Here is a 23076-nt window from a genome sequence, read left to right on the forward strand (position 1 = left end):
ATTTTGCAAAACGGCACAGGACTTATTAATTTGTATCCACAAGACCTATCTAACTCTGACAGTTTGTCAATATGGAATAATACACCCTGTAGAAATATAATTGGAGCATTACTGTATATAAGTACCGGAACAAGAGCTGATGTAAGCTATAGCGTTAATTATCTTAGTCGTTTTCAAAATTCATATACAGATACACACTTTAAATATGCTTTGAGAATTTTAAAATATCTATATCAAACAAGAAATCTGAAACTAACGTTTGAAAAGGGTATAACATATGAACCTCTTGAATGCTTTGTTGATGCTGATTGGGCTGGAGACATAGTGGATAGAAAATCCACAACAGAGTATGTGATTAAGTTTTATGGCAATACTATATATTGGAAATCCAGAAAACAGGGAAGAGTAACGAAATCATCTACAGCCGCCGAATATGTTGCGTTATCAGAAATTGTAAGCGAAATAAAAATTATAATAAACCTATTAAGAGATTTAGGAGAAATTATAGATAAACCAGTAAAAATATATGAAGATAACACAGGAGCAATTGCATTAGCAAAATATGAAAATTTAACTAAAAATTCTAAATATATAGAAGTACATTCACATTACATTCATAAAAATTATAGTCAAGGAATAATTGATATTATTAAAATAAATACGGATGATAACTTGGTAGATATATTCACTAAATCTCTTGGTAGTACTAAGTTTAAGAAATTCAGAAATTTGTTGAAAATTATATAATCATTTTTTTAAAGTATAAATTTAAGGAGGAGTGTTAAAATATATGCGCTTCAAACAATAATTATAAATTTAACTTTAAATAAGATCGAATCAATTTACAAATAAATAATTCTTAATAGACCGGATACACTACGTGACTTTGTGTCAATTAGATAAGCAAGGGAATAAACCTCTTAAGACAAAGGTCCGGGAAGCCCCTTTACTGTTCCAAAGATAAAACTAATATCGGGACTACCTCACTTGAAATAGAGTCGTCGTCGGGTACAGACGTGTCACATATTGAAACCTCCTTAAATACCGTTCTATATTCCTTTATGTTATTTTATTAAGTGTGTGTAAAACCTAAATCAAATATAAACCAGTGTTTGTGAATTAAAGAGTTTTTATTATAAAAAATTATCCACGCGCCCAAAATAATTTTACAGGAACAGAAATTGATTAACTGACGTACATATTTATTATTTTTTTTAAATATAACGTACTGGAAATTATATATTTTAGGAATTAAGTGCAGATCGGATACTTTGATATAATAGAAAAATAAGAGAATTACTATTGAAAAAATAAGGTATTAAAAGTTAATTGGACTAAATATAAATTATTTAACGTATATATTTATTATACTTTTGAAATATCATACACTAGAAAGTATATATAAAGCATAAAGTACAGATCGGTTACTTTGACGCCAGTAGAAAAATAAAATGGGTACTTTTACGAAAATATGAAACAGAAGATGAATTGGACTAGGCATTGATTTTTTAACGTATTTTTTTTACTTTCTTTATTACTATATCAAGCTCCGTTTAATTCGCGTGTTCCGTTTTCTTGCTAGAAAGAAATATTACTTAATAAAATTTGATATCTTGAGTAGAAAAGTGAAAATCCGTTTGAGACAATTCTTTTGAATAACTTTTTGCTTAATTTACTTGGCTTCGCATTCTCTATCGTTGTGCCAAGCCGCATTTAATTCCCTTTATTCGTTTTTGAGATTTTAATGAAAACATCTCAGAATCTTCATCGAAAAGTCGTACTATTATGTAAAAGTTAAAATCGGTTCTAGGCGTGCTACAGATTTGCTCGAAAGCTTAAAATACGTGGTTTTACTTTCTTTATTACTATACCAAGCGCCGTTTAATTCGCGTGTTCCGTTTTCTTGCTAGAATGAAATATATCTTAATAAAATTAGATATTTTTTGTAGAAAAGTGAAAATCCGTTTGGGACAATTCTCGTGAATGACTATTTGCCTAATTTACTTGGCTTTGCATTTTCTATCGTTGTGCCAAGCCGCATTTAACTCCCTTTATTTGTTTTTGATATTTTAATGAATACATTTCAGAATCTGCATCAAAAAGTCGTACTATTATGTAAAAGTCAAAATCGGTTCTAGGCGTGTTACAGACTTGCTAGAGAGCTTAAAATACGTGGTTTTACTTTCTTTATTACTATACCAAGCCCCGTTTAATTAGCGTGTTTCTTTTTCTTGCTAAATTTAAATGTTACTTAGTAAAATTTCATATTTTGAGTTAAAAAATAAAAATCCGTGTGGAACATCGCTCATTGATATTTAAGGGGTTATACAGGGTGTCCCAGACATAACGAAGGATACTGGGAGGATAGATAGAATTGATTGAGACAAGTAGAAAAGTTCCGTACAAAATTCTCAACCGTTATTGAGAAAAAATTAAAATGTATAAATTGTATAGGCGTAAGAGCGACAAGGAAGCTGCGCGTGAGTGAGCGCGACAGGCGACGGCGCCATTTCTAGCCATTCGCCTGTCGCGCTCACTCACGCGCAGCTTCCTTGTCGCTCTTACGCCTATACAATTTATACATTTTACTTTTTTTCTCAATAACGGTTGAGAATTTTGCAAAATGGTACGGGACTTTTCTACTTGTCTCAATCAATTCTATCTATCCTTCCTGTATCCTTCGTTATGTCTGGGACACCCTGTATACAGTTAGAATTTTCAAAAAATCGATTTTTTTTTTATTTTATTTTCTTAATGTACATATATTTAAGAATATATACAGAAAGTTTCATTTAGTTCCGGTGAATATTTCCTAAGTTATAAGTAAATTTGAAAAGGCGTTTCAGAGTGCTCGGAAGTACAAGGTCGGAGCGGTAGCGACTACCTGAAACGCTATCCCTTTTATGCTCCTGTCTATTGTTAATGATCCTTTCTAATGTATTTGCATGTGTAAAGCAACAGTGTGTTAGTGTTTTTTAGTACCTGAAGTGTCCACGTCGACTTTTCTAACCTCGAACTGGAATAGATTTGAGAGTGGTAGCCAGTATAAGCAGCTAAGCCAAGCAGTAAACTTGTGAGTTTGTTCATACTTTTTTTGTAATTTTTCGTGAAAATGAAGGGTTCCAGAGAAACGAGAAAATCTCTTAACATACGTAAGTCAAGACTAGCGCAAAAATGTTTTTAATCCAAAAACAGCTGAAACGGATAAAAGTAGTTTCAGTGCCTCGGCGAAAAAATTCAAAGAACAAGAGGAAATTTCCGTTCCACGTGATCCGTCTGTTGAGTATCGCATTTTAAATTTTATCACAGTATTTGCCGCGATTTCTGAATATGTGAAATGTAAGATCTGTGACGGAAATATCAAATTTTAAACTGCTTCTGAACGAGGACTTGGTTTTAAAATTGTTTTGCTGTGTGATAAGTGTGCAGATCGTCACATAAATTCTAGTCCTTTTGTCGCGCATTCTTATGAAATAAATCGACGATTTCTATTTGTCATGAGAGTCCTCGGATTAGGGTTAAAAGGTGCAGAAAAATTTTGTGGATTAATGGACATGCGAGCTTTTATATCACAGTCCACTTACGATTTGATAATAGATAATATTCACTCCAGTATAAAAACAGCCACCGAAAAACTTTTTCAACAGGCTTGTACTGAAGAAAAATATTTGGCTTCCGAACATCAAGGTACTGAACATTCGACAGAATTAACTGTATCTGGCGATGGCACATGGAAAAAGCGAGAGTTTAATTCCTTGTACGGTGTGACATCATTGATCGGATACTATTCTGGTAAAATTATAGATATTGTTGTAAAAAGTGCCTACTGCAAACAGTGTGAAACTTGGAAGAAGAAACTCAATACTGAAGAATATGAGGAATGGTCTACAGAACATGCAAATAGGTGCACTGCAAATCATTCCGGTTCTTCTGGGAAAATGGAAGTTGCTTCAGTCATCGAAATGTTCCAACGTTCACTGGAAAAATTTGGAGTCATGTACAAAAATTACATCGGAGACGGTGACTCTAAAACGTACTCAGGAATTTTAAAAGCTGCACCTTATGGTGATCAAAAAGTTGTTAAAAAAGAATGTATTGGACACGTACAGAAACGAATGGGCACGCGAATCAGAGATTGTGTCAAAAAAAATGTTCAAACGGTTGAAAACGAAAAAGGAAAAAAAATACAGAAGAAAACTCTGGGTGGAAAAGGCAAACTTACTGGAAAGATGATCGATAAGTTGACAGTTTATTATGGCTTAGCAATAAGAAGAAATTGTGATTCCATTGAAAAAATGTATAATGCTATATGGGCCACATATTACCATTATTGTTCGAGTGACAAGGAACCTCAGCACGACAAGTGCCCGGAAGGACCAGAATCATGGTGCGACTGGCAGAAAGCTGCAGCTGCCAATCAATTATCCACTTTCAAACATGATTATGACCCATTACCAAAAGATGTTGCTGAGGCTATACATCCGATTTTCACAGACCTCAGCAGTGAGAATTTATTAGAGAGATGCGTAGGTGGTTTTAACCAAAACAACAACGAGAGCTACAATCAACTGATTTGGAAGATCTCGTCCAAAATTGTTCCAGCCGGTTTAAAAATTGTGGAAACTGCTGCATACATAGCTGCTGGCGTATTTAATGAAGGAATGACATCACTATTGTATTATATGAATGCAATAGGAATTACACTTGGACCCAATGCGCATTCATATGCCGAAAAAGAAGATGAGAAGCGCGTGAGCATTTCTGATCTCAGAGCGCGTGAGAGCAGCCGAGATGGAAGAATGGCTCGCAGACAACATCAGCTCGAGTTGTTGGAAGCTGCTGAATCGGCGGAGGGTGTATTATATGGTCCTGGAATTGACAACTCCATGTAAGTTTAAAAAAAAAAAAAATTATCCTATGTAAAGTGCATTCTAAACTTTAAACGCGTTTTTCTCAAAATGGTATTTTCAAAGTCGGTGACCAACATTTCTCGAAAACGGCTTGCCCGATTAGTCTCAAATTTTAATACGACCTTCTTAAATATATTTTTTAGTAATTGATCGAAGATTTTTTCTCTCCAATAAATATTTTATTTTTTATAAACAATTTAGAGCCGAAATTTCGGTGAAAAATCGATTTTTTTTTTCAAAACCGCCATTTTGTTAAAAAAATTTATTTTGCTTATTCCTTCGATTAATTACTAGATTTGACATTACTCTAACGAAATCTGTTTGGTTTTTTAATTTCAGATGATCCAGTTCCGACATATAGTGGTCACCGCAAAACGTCTTTTTTAAGAGGAGCTCTCGGAGATCAGCTGTAACTCTTTTTCAAATAAATATTTTTACTAATTTTAGGTCTTAAAATACTGTTAAAAGATACCATAATATGTGTATAAATTTTTGGATTAATAAATTTAAAAGTTTCTTCGGAAAACACTCTGGAAAATTCACTTTTTTTCGGCTCTCTAACTGTATATAACCCCTTAATAGCTTAAATTACTTAGTTTCGCGGTTTTCTTTTATTGTGCCAAGTTTTATTTATTTCGTATGTTCCATTTCTATTTTATTAATGATCAAGTAATGACATTTTTCATTTATTTTAACTATTTTTACGTTTTAAAATTTCTTGTTCCTGTCTTATAATTTGCAAAAGTTTTGAATTGTTCAATTTTGAAATTTATATAATTTGTTGCATTCTGTTGTTAGTCGATGAGTGAAATATTATAGAAATGTTTATCTAAGTGTTTATTATCTTTAATCTAAATTTTTTGGTTATTATATATATCATAAATTGCAATAGTTATAAATAACATTTTTCAAAATGGTACAGGACTTTTCGTTTTAATTCGATTAAATCTACCTATCATTTTCGGCATCGTCCACTGATCTGGGACACCCTGTATATAGAAACAGGACAACAGTGAATACACTTCAGTCAGTAATGTGTTTTCTGATAATGAAGAAAACGTTAATGAAGAAAACGCAGTAAGAAATGAGGAAGAAAAAGAAAATCTATCTGTAACTGATAAATCAATATTTCGTAAATTACATCGTCCGTCTGTAAAAGATATTCTAAATTCAACTATACAAGGCCGGGCAATTTTAAAATCGTATCAGAAGCGTAACATTCTGCAATGAAAATAGAGAAATGTTATTGTTGATCTTATTATTTCAGAACTGTTAAATGAAATTAAAGGGTATTTTTTTTAACATAAATAATTTCAAGTTATTTATATATTTATAACTACAAAAATTGATAATTCTTTTCAGGCCACTAAAAAATGATGATTTCGACTTATTGTCAAAGGAAATAAAAAAAGTATTTCCTTTAGAATCACGCTGCACATATTATATTCCTCTCATAAAAAAGAGTAATTCTAGATTGAACAAATGTATAACATCGCGAGGAAAATTGGTAGATAAGTACCGCAATAAATTAAGGGACTATAAGAAGTTAACAGGAGACAATTTTACATCAGATTGCAGCACTTTATCGACAGCAACAACCTCTTGTTACAATACAGATGATTTTGATGGTATAATATTTTTTGTATTTGTAATTTTATTCCTTCTCGTATAGGAAAAATTTTATCGAAAGATTAAGAGATAAAAATATAACACATATTTTTTTGGAGTGGCCAATATTAAAACAACCCAACGCATATGTATTAATTGAAAAAGATTAAAAATTTTTAAAATTAACTTCTAATGATAATCATATTGAAAACTGGTCTAAATTTTTTTATAAAGTTCAACAAATTTGCGTTGTAAAAGAAAATAATATTACTACGGAATTAACTTCATTAATAAAAGTTGATAATTTTAAATATGGTAAAAAGAAAATAATAATTTATAATACAAAAACTATAATTATAAAATATATGAAGTATTTATATAATTTAAATTTTGTAGATACTAAAGTTGTCGCACAATTTATGTTGTTGTCTTACATGATCCCGCCTAAAGGACGAGTGTGTTTTAGTAAAGAACATTATAAAGCATCAATAAGTGAATACAAAAATAGTATGGTAGCACATGTAAAGGTATGACATACTATGTTTACAATATTTTTACATTATATTAATAAATTAATGTAATTAATATTTTACAAAAAAAAATTTTGTTTTTTTTATTCTAGACAAACGGAGAAATAAGTAGCTTGCAAGATGAAAAAATAAAAAATGCCCAACGCTTAAACGGAACAGTACAACCATATATCATCGTTGTAGGCCCTACACTTCTAGATTTGAACGGATTTTACGTGTGCATTGATAAAGTACTTTATCAGGTTTCTACGGCGCTTGAAGCAATTAATATTTGCTTCAAAATTTTTCATGTGTTTAATGTACAGTATCCGGCAGAGACCGAACATCTTTGGTACGTGTTACAAGTGTGTCTTTTTAAGTTTTCAACGAAGTACGATAAACAAATATCGTATGTAATGCCAGTTATTAATGCATTTAAATTCGATTAAAATAATGTAAGTATTATTTGCAAACATTTATAACCTATTTTGTAATACACTATACTACATAATTATATTAATATTGTGTGCAATATATATTTTTTGGTTTTTTTTGTTATTAATTATTTGCATTAAAATGTATTTATGTCCATTTTGTGCTAATAAATTTACAACATTTAATTTACTTGTAGCACATTTAAAAATAAGGCATAGTGCATCATCGTTAAGTTTTGCATGTAAGCAAAAAAATTGTATACGTACTTTTGCGAATATACATTTATTTAAACGACATTTAATGTTAAAACATTCAGATGAAGACAATAATAATATTGCAATGGACTTTAATGTATTGGACGATAATGCACATGAAGAAAGTAACAATGATGCACTACAACATGAAGAAAGTAACGATATAGATTGCACATTTAAAACATATATTGTGCGCGGTTAGGCGAAAAGGCACACCTTTTTTTGTTCGTCAAAACAGCTCAGCAACTGAGCTCGACGCGGTACTTCGCTTTACGTCGACAAACACAACGAGAAAGAAAAAGTCTTAATAATTGTCTCAATTCACAAAAAAAAAGATTTAAAAAAATATATATTTACAAAAACAAAAAAAATAATAATACAGAAATTACACAATTTGAATATATGTAATCGCGAGAGCAAGGTTGGAGACGAACGAAAATCTTCATTAGCCCGGCCTTCCCGTCGGAGATCTTCGTGAGCGTTAGGTTTCCCGCCCGATCGTTGGAGATCTTGTACGCGAGCGTCGGAGATCTTGCACGCGAGCCGGAGAGTTACGCGATCGCGAACCTTGCCCTGCAACTTCTCGTGCAGCAAATTCAAGAAGACAGAAGAAAAAAAATGAACAGAATGATCGCGGAGGATCCAATAATCGCGGCCGAGCAAGAATGTTGTACGACGGTGATAACGTGAGCACAGCGGACTTACAAGTGAAGTATTTCGAGCGAAAACAGGTCGCGTTTCGGCAGAACCGAGCCTTTGATCGTCGGAACAGTGAGGATGAAAACAAAACAGGTGGCGAGATAACCGGTGAAAACCGGATTAATCCGACGTTAACGTAGTTCACCTGTCGAGGTAAACAATAAGCGGTATGCGGCGACCGACTAAATAAAGCATGGAACGAAAAACACGGACGTATCGTGAACGACGATGGAATTCTAGTCGAATTAATAAGAGACTTTCAAACGATTAAACATATATTAATTCCGAAAATTTAATTACGTTAGAAGTTTGTGAGCAATTGATCAGTAATCCGTCTATAACATTAGAAAAATTTGATAATATAATTAGAAAACAGGTTATGTTATTAGTATTAAAACTTTATTGCGATGTTACATCACGATTATTTGCAAATAAAATAATAAAATATGTGAAGAATTTTTTTAAATTAATTAGCGATATTATCATACATAAATATAAGTCAGAAAATATAATGACTGAAACAAATTTTAGTGTTAAAGATATGTGTATAATTTTACGAAATGCTTTCGATGAATTTGAAACAGAATATAAAACGTTGCAATATTTCATAAAGAAAGGATTTCTTACTATGCTGCAATCTGTTGAAATCGCGGCAATATTGCAAGCAAAGCGTATAAAAATGCATAAAAACATACATATTAATACTAGAGTTTTGCAAATAATTCCTATAAAACCTTTGTTGAAAAAATTTCTACAGTTACCAAATGTTTTCCAGACAATAATGGAATATTTACAAGAAAATGAACATAGTGACATTATTACTTGTCTCATTCAAGGTCAAATATGGAAACGTACTAAAGAAAAATTTGGAAATAAATTAGTTTTGCCACTTTTGTTATATTTCGATGATTTTGAAATCAATAACCCTCTTGGCTTTGCATAGCGGAGTACGTAAAATTGATGCAATATATTGTACCTGTAGCGGACGACGTATTTTGTGAACGCAGCATAATGCGTTGTCTGCTACAGAGTAAGCTAATCTAGCTAACCTAGCAAACTGTCAACCGTGACAGGTTAAGCTGTCAATGAGAAGAGTTTGCCTCCACTCCGCTAGGTGGATTGGAGGCAAATTCAATTCTCGATAGTAAAAATGGCCTCTCGATAGTAAAAATCGATAGTCAACTGGTCATATACTGGACCAGTTGGCTGGTCAAAATCGCCAACGATCTGCTCCCAAAGTAAATCGAAAGCCCAGTGTCTTAACTGCCAAGGTGTACGCTGGTGAACAGAAGCACCCTAAGCAAAAGTAGTTAGCTAATCTAGATAAGCGAGCGCCTACATAAAAAAGTAAGAAAAGGGAAGAGGACTAGGAGAGTCGTGACTCCGGCCTTCCTTCCAACTTCACCCGAGAGCGAGAGAGAGGATCCACCAGCTAAGCCGAGGATCCTGAAAATTGAGAATTTCACTGAAAAGGTGAAAATACTGCAGAGACAGAAGCTTGACGAGGGAATCCAGTTCTTGCCTTGGAGACTAATCCCGATTGACGAATCTCCACCGAGAACTTCAGATAATCTACCTAAGGACATCGGGACACAAGCGGAAATCTCTTCAACAGATACCGTAATACAAGTAGGAATACTGACTGCTGAAACCGGGACACAAGCTAAGATCTTCTGGCGAAATCGAGCTACTCAGACCGAAGAGAACTATCCCCTAAAATACCCAGGAGACGAAAAGTGGGGACCAATATTGGTCACACTCACTAAGCCACACTTAAGCTTTCGCGAACGCCGACAGGGCAAGTAAAAAGTCCTCGGCATTTTGAAAGGCGCCCAACTAAAGGGCGCCGCTAAAAAACAGCAAACACAAATTGTAAAATATTGTAATTATTAACCAATAAATTTATGTTGAAAAACATTTGGAGATCTTCGGATACTACCATAGTACTATTCCTAGTATACCACATGAATATTCCAGTATGTTGGAAAACATCTTTTTACTTCAACTACACGACACAAAGGATCACTTACAATTTGGTAATAGTAAAATATTTTTAAGTATAATTAATGAAATTAAAAATTTAGAGATTAACGGTTTAGAAATAAATATAAACGGTATGCAACAAAAATATATTTTGCTTTAGTAGGAATAATAGGAGACAACTTGGGATTACACACAATTTTTGGCTTTAATAAAAGTTTCAATTCGTCATATGCATGTAGAGCTTGTTTTATTGATAAAACTAATCTTCAAAAACAAGTAAAAGAAAATTCTGCAATACTAAGAACTCCTGTAAATTATACAAATGATTGTACTGAAAAGTCTCATGGTGTACAAGAAGAATGTATATTTAACAAAATTTCAAAGTTTTCATGTCGTAGAAAATATATGCTTTGATGTTATGCACGACATTTTCGAAGGCATTTGTCGATATGAATTAGGTAAAATTTTGAATAATTTTGTAAACGTGTCTAACTTAATCTCCTTACATACTTTGAATATGTTTTGACTACCGTTCTAATAATAACGAAAATATTCCTCCTACTATAAGCAATATATCATTAAAAAATGAGTGTATTATGTTATCAGCATCAGAAATGTGCACTTTAGTGCAATATCTAGGTTTAATTATCGGTGACTTAATACCGCATAAAAATAAAGTTTGGGGATTATATATTATTCTTAGAGAAATTATATGTATAATAATGGCACCAATTTTTATACCAAATACATGCAATTTATTAGAAACATTAATTTTAGAGCATCATGTGTTGTATTTAGAACTTTTCAGAGAACCTCTAAAACCAAAGCATCATTATTTGATACATTATCCACGAGCAATGAGAAATATGGAGCCTTTAAAGTACGTATCTTGTATACGATTCAAAGCTAAACACAAAGAAATAAAACAAAATGCTAAAGTAATAACATCACGAAAACATCCGACATTTACTTTAGCATTGAAACAGCAATTGCAATTGAGTCACCGGTTTTTTACCAACAAGGGTTTTGAAAATCGCTTTTCTTATACTATCCTGAAAAATGATATAACATTTTTAAATACATATAGTAATTTTAGAGATATATTACCTGAAAATATAGATAAAAATTTTTTTTCTGTATCCTGGGTTACTATTAATGGAACAGTATATAAGTCTGGAATGATCATAGAAGTAGGTACAAATGGTATTGATTGTTTCTTTGGCCATATTCAACATATTATTACGAATGCTGATCAAATTGTTTACTTTGTATATAACGAAATAGACGTACTAAGATTTTCGAAACATTTACAAGCGTTTGAAGTAATACTTACACAAATATGGAATTGTATTGCTCGTGTTAAATTAATTTCTTTTTTTCCACGTAGTATGCATATTATGGCAGATGGAAAATATTATGTATCCTGCTTATAAACTTTTGCTATTATATTCGTCATTTAAGAATTTCTACTTTATTCGTAATTATAAGATTTACTTTTAATTACATTGTCATGTTTGTAACATTATAACTCAAATGTAGTTTATGAAAAATATTGATAATAAAATGTATATATATATATATATATATATATATATATATATATATATATATATATATATATATATACAGGGTGTCCCAGACATAACGAAGGATACTGGGAGGATAGATAGAATTGATTGAGACAAGTAGAAAAGTCCCGTACCATTTTGCAAAATTCTCAACCGTTATTGAGAAAAAAATTAAAATGTATAAATTGTATAGGCGTAAGAGCGACAAGGATGCTGCGCGTGAGTGAGCGCGACAGGCGACGGCGCCATTTCTAGCGATTCGCCTGTCGCGCTCACTCACGCATAGCATCCTTGTCGCTCTTACGCCTATACAATTTATACATTTTAATTTTTTTCTCAATAACGGTTGAGAATTTTGCAAAATGGTACAGGACTTTTCTACTTCTCTCAATCAATTCTATCTATTCTCCCAGTATCCTTCGTTATGTCTGGGACACCCTGTATATATATATAATATTAATTTGTGTGTGTATATGCATCAAAATTATAATATTTTCACTATGTACAAATTTCAGTGAATATTCTCTTTATTGAAAGTAATTAAATATTTTACTTTAGAGCTTCTGACCTCTCACTGCAGATATGTATCTGATAGTACAAAATCTTCAAGGAATGTGTAAAGAATACGTGAGGAAATGCACAATAGTACATGTAACTTTCTCGTATATTCTTCAGATATGTTTTGAAGATTTCGTACTATCAAATACATATCTGCGGTGAGAGGTCAAGAGCTCTAAAGTAAAATATTTATTTACTTTTAATAAAGATAACATTCATGTTAAAAAATATCCATTACAGACAACTAAATCCTTTAGTACAATTAATTATATTACGTGTAAGATTAAAAATATATACTCTTTGACGGAAGAAAGATATATTTCATTCAATTGTAATATTTACTGGTATTGATGGAATAAGTAGTTGCAACGAATAATTTATCTTATAACTAATCAAATAATCGTTTTCTATAATAAAATACTTATTCTAGATAACATAATATTTGCTTCAGGTAATGCAGAATATTGTTCGTTAAACTAAATTATTATTTAAAACAAGTTCGATATTCACGTTGCAACATTGTGCAAAAACTTTCTTCAACATCGGTTTTGTTCACTGAAGCACATAATTTAATTGATTTAAAAATACTTACATTTGAATGTAATATATTTTAGTTCAATTTAATACATTTCTTCTTCGATAAAAATTAAAAATTTTGTCTCTGCAACTTAATATTTAGTCAACCTAACAAATTAACCAAATATCTGTTTGACAGCCCGTGAACGTCTTTACACGTTTAATCAATTTAAAAAAGATTTGTTTGAATTTACCATATTTTTTTCTCAGTGTACGAAAGTCGATAAAGGTTGGGAAAAAAGTAATCCATTATTTTTTTACTATATGGTTTTAGTGACATATATCACGTAATGTATTAATCGTCTAGCTTCATGTTCATACTTTTTAGAAGTGACATTCCGTACTAAAGAAAAGTTCTTCAAAAGTTTTGTGGTTAGTCGACTTTGTTGTGATTTACAGCGTGAGAAAAATGGACGGCAATAAGGAGAAAATTCGCTATATTTTACAATTTTTTTTTTGATAAAGGTAAAAACGTGAGCCAGGCGGTTAAAATTGTAAATGAAGTTTATGGTCTTGTTACTGTGACAGCTAATAGTAGATGTATATAGGCCAGTTCTGGACCAATTCGTATTAGTGTGTCCGTGTGACCAAGGGCGAGGGGTAATGACGTCACGCGGGGAGGGGTGTTTTTCCAGGAATCGCTCCTTTGTCTGCCATTCTCGGAACAGATTGTTTATAAATATAACAATAACATAAAAGTTATGAAATTTGATATTTTAATTACGTAATTTGATATTTTTAAAAATAGATAAGTGCGTTATCGCGCCGCGGTATTTTCCTGCGGCATCGCGAATTTCAAAGGGTTGGAATTTTTTCAAAAGAGGAAAGGGGGTGTCTTATTTTTTACAGGGGTAAAGGGGGGTGTTGGGGGTGATCACGCGAGTCTTAGTCATGGCGTCGGCGGTGAGCGGCGGGGCGGCGGCGGATCGCAAAGGATCGCGCGCCCATCGTTCCGTCTCGCTCGCACCCGTTCGCGCCGCCTATCGTTTCCTCTCGCTCGCTCTCGTTCACGCGTTCGTCACCATCGACTACGACTCTCTCGCACCCGTTCGCGCCGCCTATCGTTCCCTCTCGCTCTCGTTCACGCGTTCGTCACCATCGACTACGACTCGCTCGCATCCGTTCGCGCCGCCTATTGTTTATCAACAATTTAGTACACGCTCATACGATTCGAATGCGGGTGACGCTGCACGTACACCCCCGGCTAATCGCTCCTCCTTATTATCTTATTTCTCTCTCACTCAGATACGTATGTTGCATACGAACGAGGCGGACTCACAATTATAATAAAATAAAGGATGGAATAGAAGCGATTAAAAATGATACGTGCCGATTACAAAAGTATATATTTATTTTATGAATATGCGTTACAATATATTACACATTTGTATACATTTATTACACATTTATTACACATTTTTATACATTTATTACAAGCGCAAGTAGTTCGCAATCTACAATTTGTTGTTCGTCGAAGGAATCGCTGCTGCGTATAGCGCTCACTGCCTCGGTGCGATTCCTCGATGCGGAAGCGATTTTGCAAAATCGCTCGTATTTGTTGTCGATCTTCGGTAGGACTTTGTTAAGTACGTTGAACGTCAAAGAGACGCAATCATCGAAATCCAGCATTCGCGTGAACGTAGTTTCGGTCATGGCCATACGTGTGTCGATCGATTCGAGTCGTACAAGTTTCATTTCGTTCATGCGGCAAATTCGTACTGTGAGCGAACCTATGTTCGCAACATCGTACGGTTGCTTCGGTCGATCGTGAAGTATATTCAGAATTGTCCATCGATGCTCGCACAGTTCTTTCCAGGTGTCGAGCGACATGGTTAATTCATCTCCTCGATTATCACCTATGATGATTTCCGCAAAACAACGCGTACCAACGTTCACGCCGATCTCGAGATATTTGTATCCCGTTTGAGTCAGTGGGTATCGCCGGCAGAGTAAGCGCGTCACGTATCGTTTTGGCGAGATGCTGGAAATTAAATAAACGCAATTATGAATATAAATATATTAATTGGAAGTAATTAATTTTATAAGAATGAAAAAAACTTACTCGTTAAATTTTTTCTTGCTAGATGAGGCTTCAGCACCGCAATCATTTCGACGCACTTCGTAACAGTTTCTCTCGTTGTAATACATCGTCGTATTCGCAGTCGTAGTCGTAGAGGAAGTCGTTGTGCGTTGTGTGTAGTCGTTGCTGCGGCCAAAGCGAAGAATGTACTGATCGCACGATCTGAGGGTACCTCGAGTCGAGGACGGTTGCGAAAAATCCCCTCTTTCATTAATTAAAATTTGCATAGAGTGGGGAAATATAAAACGCAGTTAGAAAAATTTTTGGAGAGGGTAATTAAGAGAGGGGGTGATTGGGGAGAGGGTAAAATAATCGAAAGACGTACATGTATAGGTATGTGATACAAAAAAAGTTTTATTCAAAATTATACGTCATCATTTTGATGGTTACGCCACCAATTGTACAATTTAAATACATTTTGTACGGCGCAATTTTTGCAATGTCTTCTACAGCGGAAAGTATTCGAATCGTCCAAATCGTTGAGCGATTCAATGTTTTCAAAATCCTCTTCGATGTTCCTGACGATCAGATTGTCTGTGTAGAATTTGATATCATCATAGTCGTCGCCGTAGTAATCCTCTTCGAGCATATCTTGCAGCCAATCGCGTTTTTCTAGTCCTTTAACGTATACGATGGCGTGATCGTAGCAGTCCTTCTCATTCTGTAGGGCTCTGATGATCAGGCGTTTAGCCCGACTGTATGGAACGTCCCCATTTTCCCACGCTATACCGTGATGATTTCGTACCAGCCAGGTAACGAGACGTCTGTCATCTCGCGATACTGCACCCCACGACATAGGAGTCGTAAAGACGTAATGCGCGAAAACGGCACCACCTCGCAGTACCGCCGCTTCCTTCACGACGAAACGTCGTCCAATGGGATAACCTTGCAGATCGACGAACGTTGGCGTGGACATGATGATGATGATGACGTTTGACGATGCGACTCAATCGAAGGAAGTTACAATACTGAATACGCGCGAGCAAATTCATTGGTCTTGTTAATTTCCCCCTCCTTTCCAAATCGCATTACTTTTTTAAATGCTTCGAGACAAAATCCGTCACGCGTTCCTGAAGTCGTTCGGTTCGCGACTTTTTATCCGTTTGCGTGAATGCATCAACCACTGTGTTTCCCGAGGGTGTCACTCGATACGTCATTCCTCTGTTCAATAAGTGATCCGTCGATCTAGGATCCGTTTGCGTAGCTTTATCTTCCTTCATGCGACTCGCGTTCTCGCACCAACAAGACGGTTGATACTTTGATGGTTTCATGACGACGATGACAATCTCTCTCTCTCTATCGACGTTACGCATACGACGGAATGGAAGTGAATACGCAACGTTCGTCGATTCACCGCTTTACATACACACGTCGAAGATCATTTCTACGTGATCTTACGTACAACGTTGGTCAACGGATTGTATTGAACCAAACGATCGTGTATGATGAAACAGTAAGCCGTGGTATTTGGCGCTACATTGTCCTTGCATTCAAACTCCAATCTCACGTCCACGGTAGCGGTTTTAACCGACTCGTTTTGATGCGAGCAGTCGATGATGACGAACGGACCGTTGAGCAGAAACGACGTGACGGTGAGATTCGGTTCGAGATACTCGTAGCCGTAATACTCTTTGCAGAAACGCGCGTACGCGTCCTAGAGAATCGCGTATCTACGTTTGCTAAAGTCGAGGTTCATATCGTCGTACGGGTAGCACTCGGAGTTGAGATAGAGCTTCACGTTGGTCAGTTTGCAGTCGTCGAAACGACTGTTGTCCTCGGACATGATGTTCTTTCGACCCGTCTGCAGAGCGAAGATGACGTATCGAGGTTTCTCGAGTTGCGTGGCGGTCTTGATGGCCCACGAGTGCTTGGTCGTGAGTTGCAGTAGCGGAAACTCATACAGATCCCATGAGCGAAATCCCATACTGACGAATCGACCGCTCTCCAAGGTGCGCAACATCGCCAATTTCTTTACCTCGTTTAAAAGTACGTGAGGCATACGCCATTGTATTTTCAGCAAGTCAACCTTAGGCTCGACCGCGGAACTGCCCACCAGACAATTGTTTTCGTTGCGCGCTCGTATGAGAATCAATTCGTGACGAGCGTTGATCACGACGCGTCTATAGTCCTCGCAAAATCCCAGCAGCATGTTGAGCGGTACGCAGAAATTGAAGTAACCGTTCGCATTGATCGTGGGACTGAGCCATTTCGCGTTCCGCAGAATCACGCCCCTGTTGGACGAAACAGTCGCGTAATTTTTCAGCGTGCTGGTTATGCCGACATTTCGGTTACGATCGATCTCCACACCGTCGAACTCGTATCGTATCTCGTCGAACATGAAGGCGATGCAGTTGTCTCCGAGAGTCACGTCAGCTCTCGCAACCACCTTGCCCTTTGTTAATTTTCCCTCGACGTAGAGAAAACTCTCGTGCGGTAGCGTGTACAGATCTTGCTGCTGTATCGGTATTCTTATCTCATCGCTGTGTTCGAACGTCGTATTGGCGAATGGATTGTAAGCGTGAGTCTCGATCTTGACGATTCGATCGTCGAAGACCGGTTCGTCTCGGATATTCAGAATGTCGGACATCGTTCAGATAAAGTTATTTCGCACAGCGAATCCGAGCGATCTCAGAAATTCAACGTTTGTTTCGGTTAGTCTTTTTTTTCTTCTTCCTATCCTTTCGACGCTATTTACAGCGAAATGTTGTTGTTGCGGTTCAGGCTGTTGGATCGTCCCAGCACCGAAACTGATCGTTGTAACGCGACTCGTTTTGTTCGGTATTAACATACCACGTTATCGTTGTGGTCGTCGTTGTTGTTGTCGCACGTGCAATCTGACGGTGATCTCCTCTCCGCGAAAGTCGAGCGGTCGACCGTTCTGGTTGGTGACGCGTATCGTGAGATCCGTAACGTATCGCACGATGATCGGCAGGTAAATGACTTGCGTGGGCGTTTCCGTGATCTTATATCCTGGTGGCACTTTCGGTGAAAACTCGTGAACCGTGTGCACGCGTTCGCCGTTGCAGTACGCTCCCGCGGTTACGTTACATTCGATGCGGATAATATTCAGGTTGATTATATTGATCGGTAAGTCGGACTCGTGCCATTTTCGCGGCTGCAGTACGCGGTGTGGCGAGAATTCGAGAAGCGGCCCCAACGAGTTTGGTTTCGAAAAGTTTACCGTGTACGCTGATTTGATCTCGCTTTTCATAGTGTTGAAGTTTGCGCGAATCGTTATCGAGAAATCATCGTTCTTCTCGCTCTTCTCATTACGATTACCATCGACGGTGTCGCGTTGTCGCGGCATCGCATGTTTCAAAAATTTGTCTATTGCCTGTATCTCATACGATCTCTCGGGAATCGTAATTTCCTTGCCGTCCGTGCCGTAGTAGAATTTATTGTTTGTAGAATCGACGTTCGGTATGGTGTTGTAAGTCGCAAAGTCCATGAGACCGAGCTCGTAATCACCGTCGCTGAAATCCAACGCCGGTGAGTAGCTCGAATGGAGAACGCTGCTCCTACCGGTTAACGTGAGCGTGATCGACATGTTCGAAGCGATACTGAGGCGAAGTATGTCGCGACGTCAGTTTTTAAACGTAATCGCGTCGATCGTACTTAAAAATCGCAGACACAGCTGTCCACAGATACTCTGATCGTACGTTTGATAGGATCGTCGATTGTATTCTATCGACGAGACGTCGACTCCGAGATATCTCACCAATTCTATGGACGGTCGGAGATTACCGAAGCCGTCAAAGTACGCGACGCGATCTCCTCTTTTGGCGTACGCTACCCAGTGAGTCCCCGGACCCGTCACGTTGTCCAGGTTCACGATACCGCTCTCGTTTGTACGCGCACCACCGCGATCTGGCGTATCGACGCCGCGGCCCAGCGTATCGATGGCAACGATGTATCTGGAAGCGGCGAGCGGTGACAGAAGAATAAATATCGATGACGTTTTCGGTATATACTTTGACACGAACAAAGTAATGCTCGGGAACAAGCATGTCGAATTCGACCATAAAAACGACGATATAATCGTCGCTGGTAAGAGATATCCCGGTACGGAAGGTCTGTACGAGTTGATTTTCAAGAAGGTACCCGACGAAACCGCTTACACCGAGGCGGATAAACGTCACTACAAGAGCATACTCGAAGCGACGAACGCGCATAAGAAAAATTTCAGCGACAGCGGTCGCGTCATGGGTAACAAAGGCTCAAAGTACGTGAAGGTGATCGCACCGCTGCTGTCAGGCGATTCGGCCAGGAAATCGAGAAGAAAAAGCTCCGGTAAAGGATTACCTCGCCTCATGACGTTAAACGATCACGCGATCGACTACGTGCACTGGGACGATCCTAACGAGCTCGTGGATCGTCTTCGATTGCTGGATGCTTCGCGTCGAGCCGGTCACAACGCTCACGACAACGAAATTCTGTCGATCGTCGAGGAACTGCGCGAGGCGGGTTTGATTATAAATTGATCGACCGGGAGGAATCGAGTGACAGAATCGATCATGTCTAGATCGCGCAAGTCGAGCGACGCAGGTCCCGAGAGGAGGCGACTCGTTGACGAGTTGCACGCCCCGGCGAGAAGAAACTTTCCGCGAAGACGCGTCGTGGTCAAGGGATATGACGATCTGTGGCAGGCTGATATCGTCGAGATGCAACCGTACGCGCGTTTCAACCGAGGCTACCGCTATATTCTTACCGTCATCGACGTACTCGGCAAGTACGCGTGGGCGATACCGCTCAAGAACAAAGGCGGCAGCGAGACGGCTGACGCTTTAGCGGAGTTGATGCGAAAGAGCGGGCGATGCCCGAAAAATCTGCAAACCGACATGGGAAAGGAGTTTTACAACGCCGACGTGCAATGACTTTTCGCGAAACGCGGCGGCAATCATTACTCGACCTACTCGGTAATGAAGGCGTCGATAGTCGAACGATTCAATCGCACGCTCAAAAACGCCATGTGGAAGATGTTTACACTCAACGGTAATTATGAGTGGTTCGACGCGCTACCGCGTCTCGTAGACGAGTACAATAGGCGCAAGCATCGAACGATCGGCATGCGGCCCGTTGACGTGACACCTGATATCGCCAAAAACCTCCTCGACACCGTGTACAGCGCTATAAAGATAGCCGCTCCGGCCAAATTCAGGGTCGGTGATAAAGTACGCGTGAGCAAGTTTAAAATGATTTTTGAAAAGGGATACACTCCGAATTGGACCACCGAGGTTTTCACGATCGTTAAGGTGCAGCAAACTAATCCAGCTATTTATCTACTGGAGGATTATCGCGGTGAGGCGATATCCGGAGCGTTCTACGAGTATGAGTTGCACCGCGCGACGCATCCGGACGTGTATCTGGTGGAGAAGGTTCTGCGCAAAAAGAGTGACAAGGTCTACGTAAAATGGTTGGGATTCGACGGATCGCACAATTCGTGGATCGACAAAAACAGCATCGTTTAAAAAATTTTTTTATTTCACACATGTGTATGTGTGATTCGATACAAAAAATGTATAAAAATGAGAAAAATATATAACGTACGCATTGTACAATGTTTTACTTCATTTGTATGATTACATCTATAATACATACTACATACTGCTTACTGCTTTACTGCGTACATGTGTACTGCGTACATGTGTACTGCATACTGCGTACTGCGTACTGCGTACATGTGTACTGCGTACATGTATACTACGTACATGTGTACTACGTAAGGGCATGCTAGCGACTACTAACTCAAACCTGTACATCATCGCATAATAATATAAAACATGACCGTTTCGTCGGTCGTTTCGAGATTTCCGCAAAAATACTGCTTAAATTTGAAAAAAACAGGCAACCATGAACGCCTCAATCAACGCATCAAACACCACAAACACCACAAAATAAATTCAAACTAAGTTTAAACGACATAAGCAACCAAGAACATCACATACACCGCATACACCGCAAAATAACATATGCGAATGTTAACCCATACATTATATCGCAATTAACCGGTAAAAACCAAAAAAAAAGAAAAGAAATACCAACTATTGTACCGTCAGTAAAAAATAAAGGGGTAAAGGGGTAAAGATATATAAGCCGGTAAAAAAAAAAAAAAAGAAAAAAAAGAAAAGAAAAGAAATACCAACTATTGTACCGTCAGTAATAAAATAAAGGGGTAAAGATACGAGTATAGTTGGAGAATATGACAGCGCTAAGAATAATACATATAATGTATGTTATTCCACGCATGCTTCATATAACGAGCTCGAGACTTTTATAAAATATTTTAAAACCAGATAAAATTGAAAAAGAGGCAATCATGAACGCCTCAATCAACGCATCAAACACCACAAAGTGAAAATCAGACTAAATTTGATAAAAAACCTAAGCAACCAAGAACATCTCATACTCCACATACACCACAAAATAAAAATTATTTTGTGCAATCCAACCCATTTGCTAGCTGCAAAAATCCATTTGCAGAACTCTATTACAAATAATACAATTTGAAAAAAAACAGGCAATCATGAACGCCTCAATCAACACATCACTCTCCACAAAATGCAAAATATGCGAATGTTAACAATCACTCGAGAGACCTTGCATCAATCGGAAGTATAATACATCTATAATACATACTGCATAAATGTATACCGCATACATGTATACCGCATACATGTATATCGCATACATGTATACCGCGTACATGTGTACTGCGTTTTTATCGAGGTATGCGATAATGACCCCACGGCAAGGTCCCGGTCGAGTTCGGCACGAGATATCGCTTGTCGTCGTACGGACTCAGAGCGATCTTTGTCTCGGACACGGTGTATACCTCGTGCAATTTCGACCTGATGCACGATTGGTCGCGAGTCATAACGATCTCGTCCTCGAGACACCTCACGTAATCGTCGAACGTTATAGTTTGTGCCACGACTCCGCTCTTTACGCCCTTTGCTTTTTTGGTGTCTTTTCTACCGTCTACCCTGATCGCATACATCTTAGCTCTGAGTCCGACGAACTCTGTGACGATCGCACCGTTACACTCGTCCTTCATTAAGCTGGGTATTTTTTTGTTCGCGAGAGGTATACCATACGCGTTATCGGGCGGATAGTCGCTCGTGTCGAACCTCGCGATATCGCGTTTCATCATCTCGTATACATCGTCGCACTCGACGCTGTACACAAGACTGTCCGTGTCGGTATACATGACGCTACATTTGTCTCCGAAAGTCGGTATCATATACTCGTGATGAAACTCGTACAAGCATACTTTAGATATGTCGAGTATAGACATACCGACGTATATCGGCTTGGCGAATTTCACCTCGAGTTTACGCAATTCCACGGCTACTAAATTTTCCGCAAATACGCTTCTGCTGTGAAAATTCGGTTTGGCGATCATCGCCTCCACACCGCACCGTCCGTCCCACTGCGAGAGCAAGCGAACGTCGACGCGATTTCGTACGTTCTCCATCGTTTTACCGAACACCGCGTTGTTCATCAGTTTAAACAAATTTTTCTCAAAATCGTTGGTCGCGCGAGTTCGATGTCGCGTGTTGAGCTCGATGTAATCGCGCAACCATGCCGATTGAGTGAATCGCAGCACGCGGTAAACCTTGTTGACGCGAAGATCGTGACGCGTGCACAGCTGCAGATTGCGATAGTGGATGACGTATCGCTTCTTGTCACACAGCGTAGCCAAAAGTTTTACATCGTGTTTCGCCCCCGGTGGTTTCTCTCGCGTGGGACAGAACGGCAGGTCGGAGTGCGCGTCGTGCACGCTCGCGGGATACTCGAGATCCACCTCGAGAATATATTCTCGTGGGCGAGTCCGCGGCGATCGCGTCTACGTCGAGGTTCGCGAGGTCGTTGTCGTCGACCCATTCGAAATCCGCG

At 37.8% G+C, this 23076-nt stretch overlaps 1 protein-coding gene and 1 pseudogene across 1 annotated transcript; both read left to right on the forward strand.

The window, feature by feature from the left end:
• Positions 1-2708: 2708 nt before the first annotated feature.
• Positions 2709-5178, forward strand: LOC139104047 (uncharacterized). The gene has a single exon (XM_070659275.1). It carries the CDS (start codon positions 3498-3500, stop codon positions 4890-4892), a length of 1395 nt encoding a protein of 464 aa, XP_070515376.1. The 5' UTR covers positions 2709-3497; the 3' UTR covers positions 4893-5178.
• Positions 5179-5958: 780 nt separating this feature from the next.
• Positions 5959-8020, forward strand: LOC139104073 (uncharacterized; annotated as a pseudogene).
• The last annotated feature ends 15056 nt before the right edge of the window (positions 8021-23076 follow it).

This window comes from Cardiocondyla obscurior, linkage group LG07 (assembly GCF_019399895.1).
Source record: "Cardiocondyla obscurior isolate alpha-2009 linkage group LG07, Cobs3.1, whole genome shotgun sequence".
Lineage (NCBI taxonomy): Eukaryota > Metazoa > Arthropoda > Insecta > Hymenoptera > Formicidae > Cardiocondyla > Cardiocondyla obscurior.